This window comes from Nomascus leucogenys, chromosome 13 (genome assembly GCF_006542625.1).
Source record: "Nomascus leucogenys isolate Asia chromosome 13, Asia_NLE_v1, whole genome shotgun sequence".
In the NCBI taxonomy this organism is placed as follows: Eukaryota; Metazoa; Chordata; class Mammalia; order Primates; family Hylobatidae; genus Nomascus; species Nomascus leucogenys.
The window spans coordinates 78,730,297-78,750,595 of NC_044393.1; the positions used below are offsets into that span (position 1 = coordinate 78,730,297).

At 41.6% G+C, this 20,299-nt stretch overlaps 1 protein-coding gene across 2 annotated transcripts in view; it reads right to left on the reverse strand.

The window, feature by feature from the left end:
• UBE2H (ubiquitin conjugating enzyme E2 H) overlaps window positions 1-20,299 on the reverse strand; it is a 121,818-nt gene that overhangs the window by 8,110 nt on the left and 93,409 nt on the right. For both annotated transcript variants that reach the window (XM_003261322.3, XM_030825578.1), the window contains 2 exons: window positions 19,416-19,468; window positions 328-456 (listed from right to left, as the gene is read on the reverse strand). In XM_003261322.3, coding sequence (XP_003261370.1) covers window positions 328-456; window positions 19,416-19,468 — 182 coding nt within the window. The remainder of the gene's footprint in view (window positions 1-327; window positions 457-19,415; window positions 19,469-20,299) is intronic.

A 20,299-nucleotide genomic window follows, 5' to 3' on the forward strand; every position in this document is an offset into this window, starting at 1 on the left:
GCCCACCTCGGGCTACCAAAGTGCTGGGATTACAGGCATGAGCCACCACGGCCAGTTGTAAACTTATCTTCATTTGAATAAAACTCATATCCCATCAGCATGTAAACTGTTTTAAGAATGGGAAAATAGGATTCTAAATCGTAAAGGATGAGCAAACTGGTGCTACCACCACCCGAGGTTGGTGAGCACTACTTCAGCCCACAGCTGTCTCTTTTTAGGCCTAAGAAAAAGTATTAGGAACTAAGTAATTTAAGAAGGACTTTTAATAACTGAAGCTCAACAGATTTAAGTTCTTTTGTCTCCAGGTTAAACTACCCACCCTCTTACCTTTAATTTTCTGCTTGTATTCTTCTGGTCGGTGGAGGTACATGGCTGCAGCATCACCATTGAGAGGATCTATGGGGTTAGGATAGGCCAACAACTGAGGCAGGAAGGACTCAAATATATTGGTAAGATCTGAAAAACCAAACAAACACGTCACACACAGGAAATGCAAGTTCACCTAAAATTCACTTGCATTCAGTAGTCAAGCTGCTTACCTTCTTAGATATTTACACAGGGATGATTCTCCATACAAGTGTGCTCTATTACATGTGACTTGTATTACACATTCAATTCAATACCAATTTAAACATTTTAAGTTTAATTTTAATTTGAAGAATGAGATAAAGATATACCTGACATTCACTTTGAAAGACAATTTTCCCAATTCTATTTCACTCTATTTATATGGCTATTTCACACAGCCATTTTCTACAGCTTACAAACCCCCCTACTCTGAAAGGTATTCAAATGCTGGGTCTTAAAAGAATTGAAGACAGTTTTTTTTTTTGTTTTTTTTTTTTTTGAGACAGAGTCTCGCTCTGTTGCCCAGGCTGGAGTGCAGTGGCGCAATCCTGGCTCACTGCAACCTCTGCCTCTGTGTTCAAGCGATTCTCCTGCCTCAGCCTCCCAAGTAGCTGGTACTACAGGCGCCTGCCACCACGCCTGGCTAATTTTTGTATTTTTAGTAGAGATGGGGTTTCACCATGTTGGCCAGGATGGTCTCAAACTCCTAACCTCAAGTGACCTGCCAGCCTTGGCCTTCCAAAGTGCTGGGATTATAGGTGTGAGCTACTGCACTCAGCCTTGAACACAATTTTATAGGACTTGACATCTAATTCAATTCTTGCAACTTCTAATGGAGGTAAATACAACCAATTTTTCGATTATTCTGGGTAATGAGGATAGGAATCTATATGGACCATATAAAACTACAAATATTCATAAGACAGATAAGCACCAATCTACTGCATTTACTTAAACAGTTTTTTTTTTGAGAGAGGATCTCACTCTATTGCCCAAGTTGGAGTGCACAGGTGTGATCATACCTCACTGCAACTTCAAACTCTTGGGCTCAAGCCAACCTCCCAGCCTCAGTCTTCCAAGTAAATTGGACTACAGGCATGTGCCACCATGTCCAGCTAATTTTTTTTTTTTTTTAAATAGAGACAGGGTCTCCCTATGCTGCCCAGGCTGGTCTTGAACTCCTGGACTCAAGTGATCCTTCCATCTTGGCCTCCCCAAGTGCTGGGATTATAGATGTGACATTTATTAACTCCTTTCTTGCCAAGCATACACAGATGATATCTACACACAGTTAGCAAACAAACACCCGCAGTTACCCAGTGTTTTAGAAAAGAAGGCCCCGAGAACCTGGGTATAACACAACCCACACGCCCCATAGCTCAGATATGCTGTAACTTCCGCTCTCTGCTCCTCAGTGAACTGCGGCACCCCTGAGAAATGGAAGGACATGAGAATGCTTCCATGTCTCTGCCACACTCCAGCTGCTTTGTCATGTTTTATATAAAACATTCCTGTTTCTGGAGACAATGCTGAAGTATACTAAGTAGCATAAAAAACTATTCGTTAATTTAGTCAGCTCTTTCAACCAATTTTGCTTTTAACAATGGGCGCTCCTCTGCAGTATTTTTTTTTTTTTTTTTGGAGACTGAGTCTGGCTCTTTCGCCCAGGCTGGAGTGCAGTGGCGTGATCTCCGCTCACTGCAGGCTCCGCCCCCCCGGGGTTCATGCCATTCTCCTGCCTCAGCCTCCTGAGTAGCTGGGATTACAGGCGCTCACCGCCACACCCGGCTAATTTTTTGTATTTTTAGTAGAGATGGGGTTTCACCGTGTTAGCCAGGATGGTCTCGATCTCCTGACCTTGTGATCTGCCCACCTTGGCCTCCCAAAGTGCTGGGATTACAGGCATGAGCCACCATGCCTGGCTCCTCTGCAGTATTACAGATGAATGCTTTGCCAAGCCACATTGCTTGAGATTTGTGGTTCTCAGCCAGGGGTGATTTTGCTCCCCATGGAATTTGGCAATGTCTGGAGACATTTTTGGTTGTCATATCTAAGGGGTGCTACTGGCATCTGGTGGGTGAAGGCCAGGGAAGCTGCTAAACACCTACAATGCACAGGACAGCCCCACAACAAAGGATTATCTAGACCAAAATGTCAGCAGTGCTGAGGTTGAGAAACCCTGATCTAGATAAAAGGGGTAGGCAAAACTTTTTGTAAATGGTCAAATACTTTTAGGCTTTGCAGGCCACATATGGTCTCTGTCATAACTACTCGAAACTCAGCTCTGCCACTGTAACACAAAAGCAACCAGAGTATAGGTCAACAAATCGATGTGGCTGTATTCCTATAAAACTACATATACAAAAACAAGTACCCAAGGTCTGCCCAACTTTGCTCTAGAAAATCTTACCTATAAGAGGTGGCTCTTATCACTGTAAGGTTAAGAAGCTGAGCAGTTAGAGAATAATCTAGAGCTGTTACTCAACGGAACTTTCTGCAGTGATAAAAATGTTTTATATGTGCCCCATCCAAATCAATAGCCACTAGCCACAACTGGCTATTGAGCACTCAAAATATGGCCAGTGTGAATAAGGAAATTAATTTTCAGTTTATTTAATTCTAATTAAGTTTAAATAACCACACATGGCTGGTAGATCCTGTATTGGACAGTGCAGGTCTAGATAATGATGGGCTAGAGGGTCCCATGACAGCTACCACGTCCTGTTCTCACACACCAGGTATTGACACTGAGCAGCTCTGCCTTATAACAAAAGCCACAGACTTGGGGTAATTTCATCAGAGTCTATTTCACCTTCATAAGGCTGACTTCAGAACAGTCCTAAAGAGCCACTTTATAGTAAGGTTCTCACCACGAAAGAAATGCTGACACTCCTAATCAAAAAAGCAAAACAAAAATCACCTTCCTAGATAACCCCCAAACTATCTGCAGTAAGATTTTCACCGATGTTTTATTTACAATTTTTTAAAAAAGGGAAACAATTATTATGGTACAAAATCATTGAAAACTATTTGTTTTCAATGAAAAAAATGCTTATAACTTGAATGCTGGGTAGAGAAAGGCCATAAAATGGTATGTTTTCTAGAATTACAACTATGTACAGTGTGTATGCATAAGACGAACATTTTAAAAAATTACATCAAGGCAACAGGTGTGTAACTTCTACTTTTCACATTTCAAATGACATTTCTTTTGCCTTTAAAAATCAACATTTTTGGCTCACACCTGTAATCCCAGCACTTTGGGAGGCCAAGGTGGGTGGATCACATAAGGCCAGGAGTTCGAGACCAGCCTGGCCAACACGGCAAAACCCTGTCCCTACTAAGAAATACAAAAATTAGCTGGGCGTGACGGTGCGCGCCTGTAGTCCCAGCTACTTGGGAGGCTGAGGCAGAAGAATTGCTTGAACCTGGGGAGGTGGAAGTTGCAGTGAGCCAAGACTGCACCACAGTACTCCAGCCTGGGCAAGTGAGTGAAACCCTGTCTCAAATAAATAAATAAAATAAAAATAGCATTTTCCTGTAAATGTGTCGTTTCTATTTTGGTATATGTTTGAAATATCCAATAAAACATGAAAAGTCTGAAAATGTTTTTATTTTCTTATCTTTATCCTTGGGTGGATGAGTTATTAAGGCAGTGGTAGAAAATGCCAAAAGGTAAGCAAATTCAGTTTTACAGGCCAGACGCAGTGGCTTACAACTGTAATCCCAACACTTTGGGAGGCTGAAATGGGCAGATCACCTGAGGTCAGGAGTTTGAGACCAGCCTGGCCAACATGGTGAAATCCCGTTTCTACTAAAAATACAAAAATTAGCTGGGTGTGGTGGCGGGTGCCTGTAATCCCAGCTACTTGGGAGGCTGAGGCAGGAGAATTGCTTGAACCCAGGAGGTGGAGTTTGCAGTGAGTCCAGATTGCGCCACTGCACCGCAGCCTGGGCAACAGGAACAAAACTCTATCTCAAAAAAACAAAAACAAGCCGGGCGCGGTGGCTCACGCTTGTAATCCCGAGGCGGGCGGATCACGAGGTCAGGAGATCGAGACTACAGTGAAACCCCGTCTCTACTAAAAATACAAAAAATTAGCCGGGAGTGGTGGCGGGCGCCTGTAGTCCCAGCTACTCGGAGAGGCTGAGGCAGGAGAATGGCGTGAACCCGGGAAGTGGAGCTTGCAGTGAGCCGAGATCGCGCCACTGCACTCCAGCCTGGGTGAGAGAGCGAGACTCCGCCTCAAAAAACAACAACAACAACAAAAAACAAAAACAAAAAGCAGTAGTTTTACAATTGAATGTGATCCCAGAGCAGGGAAGAGTTAAACAATAGTTACGTTAACAGTAATTATTATTATTATTATTTTTTTTTTTTTTGAGACGGAGTCTCGCTCTGCTGCCCAGGCTGGAGTGCAGTGGTGCAATCTCGGCTCACTGCAAGCTCCGCCTCCCGGGTTCACGCCATTCTCCCGCCTCAGCCTCTCCGAGCAGCTGGGACTACAGGCGCCTGCCACCATACCCGGCTAATTTTTTTGTATTTTTAGTAGAGACAGGGTTTCACCGTGGTCTCCATCTCCTGACCTCGTGATCCGCCCGCCTCGGCCTCCCAAAGTGCTGGGATTACAAGCGTGAGCCACCGCGCCCGGCCTATTATTATTATTTTTTGAGACAGAGTCTTGCTGTCACCCAGGCTGGAGTGCAGTGGCACTCTCCACTCACTGCAAGCTCCGCCTCCCAGGTTCATGCCATTCTCCTGCCTCAGTCTCCCCAGCAGCTAGGACTACAGGCACACGCCACCACACCCGGCTAATTTTTTTGTATTTTTAGTAGAGACGGGGTTTCACCGTGTTAGCCAGGATGGTCTCGATCTCCTGACCTCGTGATCTGCCCGCCTCGGCCTCCCAAAGTGCTGGAATTACAGGAGTGAGCCACCGCGCCCGGCCCATTAACAGTAATGGCAGGTTAATGCTTACATAGTGCTTACTACAAGCAAGGCACTCTTCCATGCTCTGCATATGCACTCTTAATTTCACTACAGTCCATGAGGTAGGTACCATTTTACAGATGGAGAAATTGAGGCACACAGAGCTTAAGTATGGATCAGGAACTCAAACCTGAGCTCATCCACTATGTTGCCTCTGTTAATGGATACGACACACACTGCCGCAACTTTCACGAAGGCGCAAGCTCCCCATGTCTCTGGGTCAAAATCGCACACCATCGTTGGCAGGGAAGCTAAATCCATGGATCAGAGATGATCACCCTCCTTCCCAAAGAATCCCTCACAAGTGCAAAGAAGCATGCTAAGCAAAGGACATTCAGGTGTTTCTGTGGCTATTCACAGAGGTGGTGTGCTTGTTTTCACGCAGCTCCACCGCAGGAGGTAACCCGCAGACACCTGCACACAGTGAACGGAAAGCTCCTCCTGCCATATTATTACAGGTGCTGCTCAAAAGGATTAGCAGCTGGATGCTATTACATAACAACGAAAACCTTTAAAAACAAAGCACAGGTTTTATGTTCTGAAGTAATGTTCAGAAGTGCTTCAGGGCTAGAGAAATATTACAGACAACGTGTTATAAAACTAGGAGTTTTGCGTGTCCCAGAAAGAGATTTTATACCCTTTCTTACTACTTTTAAGTTTCCTCAAGCTACCAATAAAAGGCTTTGCCTATGAATTTGTTCCAAACAAATAAAAGAACCCTTAATTATTGGTTCTTCCTTCCTGTATCTACCATCTTCCTGCATTAACACATTTTTGATCCATTTTACAGATGTGCTGAGTCACACCTATAAAACAGAAGAGCAGAAAAGGAAACACATGAGGCCCAGTTTTGGGTGAAGATGACAACTTCGGGAGGCCAGGATGGCTCTGGCCATCTTAAAGCAATGAGGCCTTCCTGCAAGTGGCTAACATAGTGATTACCCCTGAGGGTGCTTCTGAAAGGAGCATCTCTCAAATGTGCACATGTGCAGAAAGTCTTCTTTCAAGATAAATACACCGGCAGAGAAGACAAACTATAAATCAAGAATAAAATAAAGATACTCGTCTGTAGAAAAATAAAGAACATTTTTTCCCTAGATTTTTGTTAATAATAAAACGATAAAAATGTGTCAATAATGATAAAAATGTGTTGATAATGATAACGATAAAAAACGTGTCAAAGATCTTTATCTAAAAACATTAAATTTCAACTTTTTTAAAGGAAGAGAGCTAGATACAGTTGACCTAAACCTGTAGAGTACAGTCAGCCGACCCCATTTCCGGCTGTCTTAACTTTTGAAGGAAGTCCCAAGATCCCGGAGTATATGGTTTATGATGAGCAAACAGCTCTTACTTTTGCCTTAGACTCAATTAGAACCAAAATGTGGTTCATTAGCACTGACTCTTCAGTTTGATCTTATATTAATGTTAAAATTATAACACTCATATCTCAGTTTAGGCATATAATTAATATTTAAAAACAAGCTGGGCACAGTGGCTCATGCCTGTAATCCTAGCACTTTGGGAGGCCGAGGCAGGTGGACTGCCTGAGGTCACGAGTTCGAGACCAGCCTGGCCATCATGGCGAAACCCCATCTCTACTAAAAATACAAAAAATTAGCCAGGTGTGGTGGCAGGCACCTGTAATCCCAGCTACTTGGGAGGCTGAGGCAGGAGAATCACTTGAACCTAGGAGGTAGAGGTTGTAGTGAGCTGAGATTGCACCACTGCACTCCAGCCTGGGCAATGGAGTGAGACTCCCAAATCATAACAACTTATCGTCAAAAGCAGCATCACTTGGTCTAGAGCAGTGGTTCTGGGCTAAGTCTAGGTCCTGCTTGTCCATCACAATTACCTGTGGAGTTTTTCCAAAAACTTGCTTAGCATCCTAAGGTTGCAGCTTCATACCTACCCCAGGGCTTCTGGTTTAGGACTGGATGGGATCTGTATGTGTGTGATACAGACATCTGTGTGCAAAATGCAGTCAGGAAATACTACCTGGCCCATGATCCACTATCCCCAAAGAATAGATGAGAAGGAAAGGGCCACTTGCTCGTAGGTTCTTTTGTGCAAGAAAATGTTTGCATCTAACAGCTTGACTCTGGTTTAATGACATTCCCTGACCCTTCCCTCTTTCTTTTCTGCACACTGCTGTTACCACTGTTATCTCTAGGCAGAGGTGTTCCAAACCACAGGCAGTCAAAAGCAGATCTGTTCTGGAGGGGAACTAAAGGGCCACTTTGGAGGATAATGGGTATTAGAGGATGGTTAGAATCATCACCTAACACAATGTGGACATCTGGCAGAGAAAATTCCATTAGGCTGAACTGTCTCCAGCAAACAGAAACCTGCCTTCTCAGTGGTGAACAACAGATGAAAAATCTAAAAGACCACAAGTCTAATCTCAGGCTTTCCACTGACTTGCTCTTTGACCTTGGGCAGGTCTCTTCCTTTCTACATCTCAATTTCTTCACTGCAAAAGGAGAAGTATAACATTGCTATTCCTTACAGGGAAGTAACACACATTACTAAAAGTGACTATAAGATATACTTCAAACTGCACCAGAGAACTAAACTATTAATACAAATATGACATCCTCAAAGGGTAAACATTTCAGCTACCTGTATCCCTTAAAGAATATGTATTAATTAAAAAAGAGTTACACTGAAAAAAATGTACCAATTCTTAAAGTAAAATCGCCCTACTCCAGGTGACTCACAATGAGATGGTGCAGGGCTTGAAGGAGAAAACACAAGAGGGGATGAATCACACATCTCATGTTTTATTCTTGGCTATTTATGAACCAGTGACCACAAGTTATTTCTCTTTCCTTTATTTCATTTGAAATAAATGGAAAATTTCAAGCTAGGCAAGGTGGTTCATGTCTATAATCCTAGCATTTTGGGAGGCCAAGGCAGGAAGACTGCCTGAGCCCAGGAGTTCAAGAACAGCCTGGGCAACATAGGGAGATCCCGTCTCTACAAAATAATAATAATAATAATAATAATAATTGGGCATGGTGGCATGTGCCTGTGGTTCCAACTATTCAGAAGAGTAGGTGCTCAGTAGTTGCCGAGGTGAGAGGATTGCTCAAGTCAGGGGCAGGTGGGTGGGTCGAGGCTGCAGTATGTTGTGATGCCACTGCATACCAGCCTGGGTGACAAAGCAAGACTCTGTCTACCACCCCCCACTCAAAACAATTGTAATATACACTGCTTTCTTCAGGTTAAAATCCTGTGGACACCCAAACCTTGACATGCTCTGCCTCACTGGGAACCACAATTAGCACACAGGCAGTCATTTTGGAGACTTTTACCTAAATATTCATTTGTTTTTCGGACTTAACACTGAAAAATATATGCCGTAACTCAGAAACCACCACCAAGTGGTGCCAAGTGCCAAGCACCATCAAAGCCATTCTTCCGTTCTCAAACCCACCTACCCCATCCCCTTTCTACTTCTACTACCTGTCCCCCAGAAGCCCAACATCCTGTTTGTTGAAAACAAATAACAAAAAACTTATCTGGAAAGACATCAACATCCTGCACAGCGGCTCAAATTCTGTGGCATTTGCATTTTAATTAGCTTTGTACACTCTTACCCCGGGAAGCCATCATCCTATAACTTTTTTTTTATTTATTTATTTATTTATTTTTTTTTTAGACAGAGTCTCGCTCTATCTCCCCAGGCTGGAGTGTAGTGGCACAATCACAGCTCACTGGAACCTCTGCCTTTTGGGTTCAAGCAATTCTCCTGCCTCAAGCTCCTGAGTAGCTGGAATTACAGGTGCACACCACCACGCCTGGCTAATTTTTTGTATTTTTAGTAGAGACAGGGTTTTGCCATGTTGGCCAGGCTGGTCTCAAACTCCTGATCTCAGGGTGATCCGTCCACCTCAGACTCCCAAAGTGCTGGGATTACAGGCGTGGGCCACCACGCCTGGCCATCCTACAATTTTAAAGAAATAAGTCTACTGGGTGTGGTGGCTTGCACCTGTAATCCCAGTTACTCAGGAGGCTAAGGAGGGAGGATCACTAGAGCCCAGGAGTTTGAAATTAGTGAGCTATGATCACAACCACTGCACTCCAGCCTGGATGACACAGTGAGACCCAGTCTCTCTCTCTCTCTCTTTTTTTTTTTTTTTGCAGAGACAAGTTCTATGTTGCCCAAGCTAGTCCCAAACTCCAAGGCTCAAGTGATCCTCTTCGCCTTGGCCTCCCAGTGCTGGGATTACGGGCGTGAGCTACCATGTCCAGCTGAGGCCCAGTCTCTTTAAAAAGAAAGAAAAGTAAGAAGTCTATGTTGGTAACTACCAAATCTATATAACTGGTCCTTCATATGTCTAGTCTTATATTCTTACCAAACTTTACATGTCTAAGATTATTTTCCTGAAAACCTATTCCCTTCACCTAATGAAGGGAGTAGGTTGACTCTAACGCCCTGGCTCTCAGGCTCCAAGCCTCTGGAAGGAATCTGGCTAGGTGTTCTTCCTTTCTTCCATGTACTCACTCAGTTTCCCAGAAATGTCTCTAGTTTTTATTTCCCCTGGCGTGTAACTATGTCAAGACCAATATATCATTCCAGCCCTGGATCAGGGCAGCCATCTACTAAATGGCCTTAAAGGCTCTGTACTCTCGCCTTTGTAATCAGAGAAAGTTTCCCTAAAACAGTCACTTAGATCATTTCCCACAAACAATAAGTTCCTCTTGCCCTCGATCAAAATTCTGCATCCTGGAGAACTGCCTGAACCCGGGAGGTGGAGGCTGCAATAAGCCAAGATCAGGCTGCTGCACTCCAGCCTTGACGACAGAGACTCTTGTCTCAAACAAAAAAAACAAAAAACAAAAAACACATCACTATGTACCCCATGAATATGTACAATGATTATTTGTCAATCAAAATTCTGCATCCTCCAGAAGCATGCTATCCAAACTTCTTTCATCATCCCTCTCCCCTCTGGGGGAGGACTCCTGGCTTTCCAAGCTGAAAATCACAGGGATAGTCACTACTGTCTAAGGTATTTATCTGTTCTGTAATTCAATAAGGAACAGGGCTGAAAGAAAAACCCTGTTCACACCTAGAGGAAAAGATGGACAAAAATCGCAAGTCAATTGTTGTCTAGTACTGATGATTCCCTCTGTGACTTACATAGATCTCTTTCCCTGCACTTTTGGTCATTATAGTAGAAATTCCTGGGAATTTCACCCATGTTATTCACATCCTTGACTACTAGACAAAAGCAGCTGTTGACCTTTCAAAATTCCATCGGTTGACTTTAGGAACTGTATTGAATTCATCATAAACTGCCACGCAAGTCATGAATTTTACAATATGTGCTCAAAATAAAGCCAACCATAAAATCTCATTCATTCAACAACTATTTTTGGTGGTGGTGGTGGGTACCTACTATATGTACAAAAACCAGGTACCTTTTTTTTTTTTTTGGTAAGGCCTGAAATAGGGCAAATAAATTAATATCTCCAGATTTCTTTAGGTACTTAATAATTTGGAGTTAACAGAATTTCCTCAAGGGTGTATTAGACACCATAATTAACAGATCTTTACCTTCTACTCCTTTACCAGCTCCTACAAAGCAGCAATATTAATAATGGTTGAATTTTTAATTTTATCCTGCTTGCAGTCTGTAAACATTAAAAGACAGTGAAATCCTATAAGAAAGGAAGAGTAGTCAAAAACCTATAAAGAGTCCTACACTGCACACAACTAAGCAGTTGTTATTTTTGAAAAAAACTTGCAAACAGAGGACCCTAAAAGATGACAGACAGCCCCTCAAGGAAAACTTCAATAAAACCAATCGGATAGGCAGGCAGACTTCAAAGAAACAGTTTTGAGATTAAAAGTAATATTCTCTAAAATAACTAATTTGAGCTGGGTGCAGTGGCTCATGCCTGTAATCCCAGCACTTTGGGAGGCTGAGGCGGGCAGATCACTTGAAGTCAGGAGTTCAAGACCAACCTGGCCAATATGGTGAAATCCTGTTTCTACTAAACATACAAAAATTAGTCGCGTTTGGTGGTGGGCGCCTGTAATCCCAGCTACTTGGGAGGCTGAGGCAGGAGAATCGCTTGAACCCAGGAGGCAGAGGTTGCAGTGAGCCGAGATTGCACGACTGCACTCCAGCCTGAGTGACAGAGCAAGACTCCATCTCAAATAAAATAAAATAAAATAATAAAATGATTAACTTGAACTCAACTTCAGTGACAAAAAGCCCATTTCTCCAGCTGTTTTGAGGGCACACAGGTGGCGAGCTGAAGCAACCCACCAGACAGACTTCCTGCAGTGCTGTGGCTCAGGCCCAACTGCCCACAGGGCTCACCATGCTGCACTTAGTTTACTAAAGGCTAACTAGCTGCAAATAAGATAATATAACCCGCCACCAAATACTAAAAGGTATATTAAAGAATTCATACAATTACTTAACTGAGAGGGTCTCATGTGTGGATAAAATATATAAAAAGTCTAAGCTCAGTAGATTCACATATCTTCTCATATTAGTCCATGGGGATCTTTTAAAGATAAAGTCTTAATGAAGAGGGCCATGCAGGCAACAAAACAAAACAAAATAAAAAACAAAAACAAGTGAAAACACCTCCCTTATCTGAAAAGAAGTGAGATGCTTAAAAAACACACCAAACTCTTCCCTCCTCCTACCTCTCAAAAAAGGTGGCTGGGTGCAGTGGCCCATGACTGTAATCCTAGCACTTTGGGAGGCCAAGGTGGGCAGATCACTTGAGCCCAGGGGTTCGAGACCAGCCTGGACAACATAGTGACACCCCCATCTCTAGTATAAATAAAAAATTAGCTTGGTGTGGTGGTGCATGCCTGTAGTCTCTGCTATTTGAGAGGCTGAGACAGGAGGATCACTTGAGCCCAGGAGGTTGAGGCTGCAGTGAGCCACACTGCACTCCAGCCTGGGTGACAGGGCAAGACCTTGTCTCAAAAAAAAAAAAGAAAAAAAGAACAATTAGTAGGAATTCAAACACTCAAAGAATGTTTGCAACATACATGATAAATACATTTAAATCTCACTTAGTAGTAGCATTTTGCTTTTTAAGTATTCGAAGCTAGAAACAGGTGTTCCTGTGCTGTGTGGGAAAGGGCAATATGAAAGATGCAGGGCGCTGGCCTGGCGTGGTGGCACACACCTGTAATCCCAGTACTTTGGGAGGCCGAGGCGGGTGGATCATGAGGTCAGGAGTTCAAAACCAGCCTGGCCAAGATGGTGAAATGCTGTCTCTACTAAAACCACAAAAATTAGCCAGGTGTGGTGGCAGGCGCCTGTAATCCCAGCTACTTGGGAGGCTGAGGCAGGAGAACCGCTTGAACTCAGGTGGCAGAGGTTGCAGTGAGCCGAGATTGCGCCACTGCACTCCAGCCTGGGCGACAGAGTAAGACTGTCTCAAAAAAGAAAGAAAGAGAGAAAGAGAGAGAGGGGGAAGGGAGGGGGAAGGGAGGGGGGAGGGAGAGAGAGAGAGAAAGAAAAAGAGAAATAGAGAGAGAGAGAAAGAAAGAGAAGAAAAGAAGAGAAAAGAGAAGACAGATGGATAGATGGATGCAGGGTGCTGAAACCGGGAAAACCAGCCACATTCTGCTGAGGGCCAGGCTACCAGGTCACCAATCTGAGGTGTGTAGTTACAGGACATGGACTGTTTTTAAAGCATTCCAAACCCGCTTAAAAGGTAATTTCCCATTCATTGCCTAATTGTAGCCCCTTTCCCCCCAACATATTTAAACTTCAGAGAGCTGCAGAAGAAAATAAATGCTACTGCACAGATCACAATGAAGAAAACAAGCTCTTGTTCATCAAAAACACTGCTCTTGTTGCACTGTCAATCTCAAAACAATTCTCGTCTACTTGGGTGTTTTTTAGAGGTAATTCATCCTAGTTCAAACCTTATGACCCTGTTTACCTTAAGAGCTTGTAAGCTAAAACATGGTAATAGGATTTATTATTAACCTTCCAGAAATGAGGGCAGTTAATGTGTAATTAGCTAGCTGGACAGTCTTGCTGTCATACTAAAACTCACTATTCAAGCTTGTAATTACTAGACAATAATTTAGTTGTTAATATCAGAAAAGAATAACGAGAGGTAACTTCCTGCAATTACAAGCCAAGTGTCCATACACTGGGAAGACTTTATAACTCAGTAATCATAAGTGAATGAAGATAAAACAAATCAAGGTTACATTCACATATAATCAAGAATGAAACAAGCCCTAAAATCAGAGCCCCTACGAAAGTAGAGCATAGCTGTGGCTGTCTTTCAGAACCATACCCTGGCTGGCTCATGTCCCACGATCCAAAAAGCCTGGACCACTCCATGGTTTTAAAGCTGACCACCAGTGAGTGTGCTGTTTTTAATGAATGTCCACTAAGCCAGTAAGACTCCATTTTTATGTATATAACTAGTTAGACTCCTGAGCCACATACACCACATCTGAAGATTTCCAAGCAGACAGATAAAGAAGGTTGGTCATGGAGCTAGCTAAGTACTGTTGAGGCGCAAATCCACAACTGAGCACATTTCTTTATTATGTACAACAGGTGACATTATCCCAATAGTACTGGACAGAATTGCTCTACTTGGCCTCTGTCTACAAATAATGACATCCAGCTGTTCCAAAGGCAGGATGACGTTTGTGATTCAACACGGACAGATCAATATTGAAGTTCTCAAGCTGTTCAAATAGTAGTTGGCCAATTAATCATCCATGCAGACACATACATATATTTCTTATCTGTGTAATTACACTAAAATGTTTAGAAACAGCATGCACTAATCCAGCATAAAGCATTATTTTAAGATATACCTTCTGCCAAAATCTGAATTATTTGAGAAGATTCACAGACTATCTAACTGAAAAGGGGATGGGATAAGTGTTAAATTTGTATTTTAAATTTCTAAATGCCTGGTAAAAGAAATTTTAGGTGCCTGTAGTCCCAGCTACTCGGGAGGCTGAGGCAGGAGAATGGCGTGAACCCGGGAGGCAGAACGCGCGGTGAGCCGAGATCGCGCCACTGCACTCCAGCCTGGGCGACAGTGCGAGACTCCGTCTCAAAAAAAAAAAAAAAAAAATTTTATATATCTTCCCTAATCTCAAAGCCCTTGAAGTATTCCTTCTGTTGTAGTCCATTTCATTTGCCTGTTACTAACTCCCCAGATAACTCTAGGGGAAGACTTTTCCCAAATGTTGATTTTTCTCCCAAGCAAAATAAGAGTAGAAGTATCCAGTCCACTGGCTAGCAACCCTAAGAGTGAAAATGTAAACTGCCCAATTTCATAAGAAAATTGTCTTCCACCTCACTTCTCCACATTTTTTTTTTTTTTGAGATGGAGTTTTGCTCTTATTGCCAAAGCTGGAGTGCAATGGCGCAATGTGGGCTCACTGCAACCTCCGCCTCCTGGGTTCAAGCGATTCTCCTGCCTCAGCCTCCCGAGTAGCTGGGATTACAGGCATGCGCCACCATGCCCAGCTAATTTTGTATTTTTAGTAAAGACGGGGTTTCTCCATGTTGGTCATAGCTGGTCTCGAACTTCTGACCTAAGGTGATCTGCCCGCCTCGTCCTCCCAAAGTGCTGGCATTACAGGCATGAGCCACCATGCCCAGCCTACAACTTAATCCATCATATAAATAATTTACTAAGTCAGTCAAAGAATGAGTAAAATGAAAGCTGGAGAGAGAAACACATTTGCAGGGATCAAGCATGCCTGGTCCAGAAGGGTGGGATGAGAGAGAGATTAAAGCTGTATTGCAGTGAAGGCACCTGAGCCCCCAGGAGTGCAGGGTGATAAGCCAACTATAGATAAAATGTATTTTGGAGAAAAAAAGGAAAACTGGAAAATAGAAGAGTGCTTAAAAAGCTACCTGTGGCTTAATGAACTCTCCTATCAGTCCTTAAAATTAATTTGTTTTGAAATGGAAATCCAGATCCCCTTGGCTACATTTTATGTTTCTCAGAGCTTCTGTCACTGCTGTCTGGAAGAGCAGGAAGGGATACAAAAAAAAGATGCTATCATGCAGGAAGCCAAAATCAATCACTTTGGTCATCTGCTACTTTCTGTTTAATGTCATAACAATAACAATAGATAACTTCATACTTGGTAACTTCATACTGATGGCAAGCATCTTTACAAAATTAATCCGATTCCTCACTATAATTAGCTCTCTTGTAAGGTTAAATAATACAAAATTAAAAATTACTGGGTGAGTAAACCACAATTATACCAATTTTGAACTCTGAATAAACAAATTGCACATACACTTGGCAAACAGAAAACAGGATAAGAACAGAAGCAATGAGTCAATTGGCTTACCAGAAAATCAATGGCAGGGAGGGGTGTGAGGGGACAGAGGACTAAATTTACCGCTAACATAAATGTTGTTTAATATCAGGCTATGATTAACACATATCTGAAATTTCAACTGTGAACTGTTGTTATGCTACAAATATGTATACCCACAGAACAGTACATGTCCTGGGGCAAGGTAAATGGCAGGAAATTTCACAATCCACTCCCTGCTCCCTCATCGAATCTACAGCAGAGGAAAGTGTTGAAACAAGTTTTAGGTGCCAGGCTTAGCCTTTTGCTTTTCAGTTGAATATTTATGTTGACATGCCAACTTTCTCCTATTAGTTATTTAGTGTTAGTTTTTTTTTTTTTTTTTTTTTTTTTTGACGGGGCGGGGGTTGGCGGGGGCAGTCCTTTGAACTAAGATTCTCTCAGGAACCACTGCAGGAAATGAAGTGATTCGGAACTCACCAATTATGAACTAACCTTCAATGCCAGAGGCTTTAACAGTTTCTAATAAAAATTCAGTTCAGATCTCAAGACCAGATAAGTCTGAAAAAACACTTCAAGGTCATCTGAATGAACATATTCTACCGGTACTTTATATAATTGTATTTACCTGTTCCTAAAACTTTCCGTGAAAGAAATGTTGAATTTTCTTGAGAAATAGTTTTGAGCAAAATGTCAAAACAATTCTCCCATGCTCAGTATACTTTTGACTACACTCTGAAAATATTTCTTCTTGTTTTCCTGCACTTACCTGTTAGTGTGCTCACACTCCTGTATTACGGAACATGTTCAGTAACTCATACACATGTAACACAGAAGTCTGCTTTCAGTTCACTTGGACCAACGTGGTTTAACTCTTGCTGCTTACTAAATGCTTTGCAAGCTAATGTAAGAACATGCACTAACATTTTATAAATGTGATGAAATCTTACTCATGTTGGCCACTTTAGAAAGTAGTCTATCAGTCCTCAAATAGTTAAACATATTATCCAGCAATTTCACTCCTAGGTATATACCCAAGAGAAATGCAAACATGTCTACACAAAAACTTGTGCACAAATATTTATAATACTCATAATAGCCAAAAGACAGCAACAACCCAAGTGTCTATTATCTGACAAATAATGTGGTTTATCTATACAATGAAATATTATTCAGCCATAAGAAATTCCAATACATGCAACACGGATCAACCTTGAAAACATCATGCAAAGTGAAAAAAAAAAAGTCACAAAAGACTACATATTATATAATTACATTTCTAAGAAGTGTCCAGAAAAGACAAATCCACAGAAACAAAAAGCAGATTCGTGGTTGCCTAGGGCAAATACATTTATTTTTGAGGTGATGAAAATGTTCTAAAATTGACTGTGGTGATGGCTGCATATAACTGAATGTATTAAAAACTACTGAATTACACACTTTAAATGGGTGAGTTGCATGTCTGTGAATTATAATTCAGTGAAACTGTTATTTTTTTTAAAAACCTGTTCTGAGACATGAGATACTTGACAGTCAGCAAACATCTTTCACAAAGCTTTTCTGGTCAATGGTAAAAGCTTTAGCAAAACTAAACATCAATTTACTTCATTGTAATTGGAACCAGCTTGCAGTATTTTGATATGTACATTTTTAAAATGTGAATGTAGTTTAAGAAAACACATCATTACATCAGATATTCCAGGCAGCCTGCCATGAGACATTTTTACCAAAAAAACCATCTTAAAAGGAATCCATTTAATCAAGCTCGGAGTGTATGTTCTTTCTTGTTGCCTCAACTATATGCCATCATCTCCCCTAAAACTCTCTTGTTAAACAGTACTGGACATGATTAATTCACTCATTAAGACAACAAATAGTCGAACCCTTATTGTGCACCAGGCACTGTTAACAGTCGTGTGTGTGTGTGTGTGTGTAGAGAGAGAGACAAGAACAAGACAAAGTGCCCACTCATGGTGCTTACAATCCAAGGCGATAAGATAAATAATAAACAAATACCGGTTTTAGAAGCTTATTGAAAACGGGGTACTAGCCAGGCATGGTAGTATGCGCCTATAGTCCCAGCTACTGGGGAGGCTGAGGTGGGAGGATGGCTCGAGCCTAGGAGCTCAAGGCTGCAGTGAGCTATTACCGCACCACTGCATTCCAGCCTGGGCAACAGAGTGCAACTCTGTTTCTATCTATAAAAAAATAATTTTAAAATTGAAAAATATATATACAACTGGGTGCTGTGCTATGCAGGGGTGTGATTTCAGATGGAGGGGCTGGGAAAGGAAACTGCTCTGAGGAAGTAATATGTGAGATGGGTGAAGAAGGTGCCAACCACACAAAGATCAGGGGAGAATATTCCAGGTAGAGAAAATAATTTTTGAACGGCACAATCAGGTGGAGGCAAGGATTAACTGTGTTCTGCTGGTGACCAACCTTTCTCTGTGATTCTCATTTACCAATCTAGTTCAAGGATATCTGGCAAAAGTAACTTGCAGATTGTGGCTGGACTAAGAAGTCTTACCTACCTCAGACCATTAAAAGGTTGCACAAGTTCAACAAGCAGCAGCCAACCCTGGTTAAGCCCAGCCTCAACTGAGCTTTCCCTTCTTTTCTTGTGCCTCTCAGCAACTGTTACCTGTACCATTCATTCTTTCAACCCATACTGGTGAAGGGCACTGTGATAAGAGTCCTGGGCCTTAAAGATGAGTCAGACACACACCTGATAGCCCTTAAGATAGGAAATAATCTAGTAGCACAAAAAAATAGGCATAAACAACAAATACACAGTAGAAAGTAAAAGTGGACCATAAAAAAGGAGCTATAAAATGTAATGGTATCCAGAGATTACTTCCAGCTGGAGAATCAGCAGAAGTATATGGGGTGGGAGCACTGGAGTAGGTAGAGTCTATGAAGCCTGAGATTTGGACATGTGGAGGGAAAAACAGATTTATTTGTTGTATCCCTAATTAACTTCAAATACACAACTGACCCTTGAACAACATGGGTCCATTCACATGTGGTTTTCAATAAATACAGCTAGCCCTCCATGTCAGCAGGTTTCACAGGAATGACTGGGGGACTTGAGTAAGCATGAATTTTGGTATCTGCAGGTGGTCTGGGAACTGATCCCCTGCAGATACCAAGGGATGACTGTATTTTAAAATATTTTCAGCTCCCCAACCAGGTGATAAGGAGGAAAGGCCTGATGCTCTTTATAACTCTCTGTGATATTCAGCATAGTATTTTGCAGAGCTGGGCAATTCATTTGTTGATTCCCTGTAAGAGATGGGGTGTCAATTTCAGCCTGAAGGTAAGGCTAAATTACTCCTCCTTCATAAGGAGGTTTTGGCCTTTGAAAAGATGATCCCCTAAAACCTCTTACTGTATCATTTCTCTCTCATTTCAGAGGGACATTCCTAAGTAGTTTTAGTGTTTTCCAAAACCAATATATATATATATATATATAATGTGCTTCTAATACATACATATAAAATGTTTACACATGTATCCATGTGTGTGCACATGTATCACTATACCTTAAGTTTGGAGTCTCAAAAAATCATTTTAAACTTCCACAGCTAAACTGATATATTTGTACTTAAGAGAAAATATTTTTTCCACTGATCAAACTTTCGCAGTCGGTCCCTCAAAAATCCCTTCCCATTACCAACAAAACATCTTAAACCAGAAAAGAAAAGCCAAACAACATTTTTTTGGGCAATGTCTCAACATCTCCAAAAAATATTCCATGGCCAAACTCACCATAGAGAGCTGTCCAAGTTTGATTAATTACATCTAGACACACAGTTCCTGACCTGAAACAGATGGAAAGAATGGCATGTTTTTAAAAATTAGAAAGTTAGTTGCATTTATCTGGCAACTAATTTTTACTTATCAAGAGAAATATTTTTAATAGATCTGTGAAAAAAAGAATCCCAATTGGGGAAAAGTATGATGAGGAACAGAACAGTACAAGGTCTTAAAGTGTCACCTTACAGACTGAAAGGGGAAAATAGTAACTATGCAATGGAGAAACCAGACAACACCTGAACCAGGTGCTGAGAACACAAGGGGCAGACAGACCTTGTGTGTCTCTGAATGTGATACCCCAAGAAGGACACAATCTTGCTTTGTAGTTTTCTGGCCTTAAGTGTGTTCATGCCCTGAATCTAATGATCAGGAAACATCAGACAAACACAAATTGAGGAACAACCTATAAAATAACTGGTCTATATTATTTTAAAAAGTGAATTTTATAAAAGATAAAGGCAGGCTGAGGAACTAATCCTGATTAAAGTAGTTTAAAGAAACATGACAACAAAATGTAATGTGTGATTTTAGACTGGATCCTTTACTGAAAGAAAAAGGTGGTAAAAAGTAAGTTACTGGAATATGGCAGTAGATTAAATAAGTATTGCATTAACGTTAAATTCCTGAATCTGACAACTATATATTGTGGATGGATAAGAGAACATCCTTGTTAGGATAACTGATACAATAAAATATTAATATTCAAGGACTAAGGGGCATGACGTATATATATATATACAACCTACTCACATAGGGTTCAGAAAAACCTGTTAGGTATGTTTGTGAGAGACAGTAAAACTTAGTGCCATGACAAATTGAAATGCATCCCAAATAAT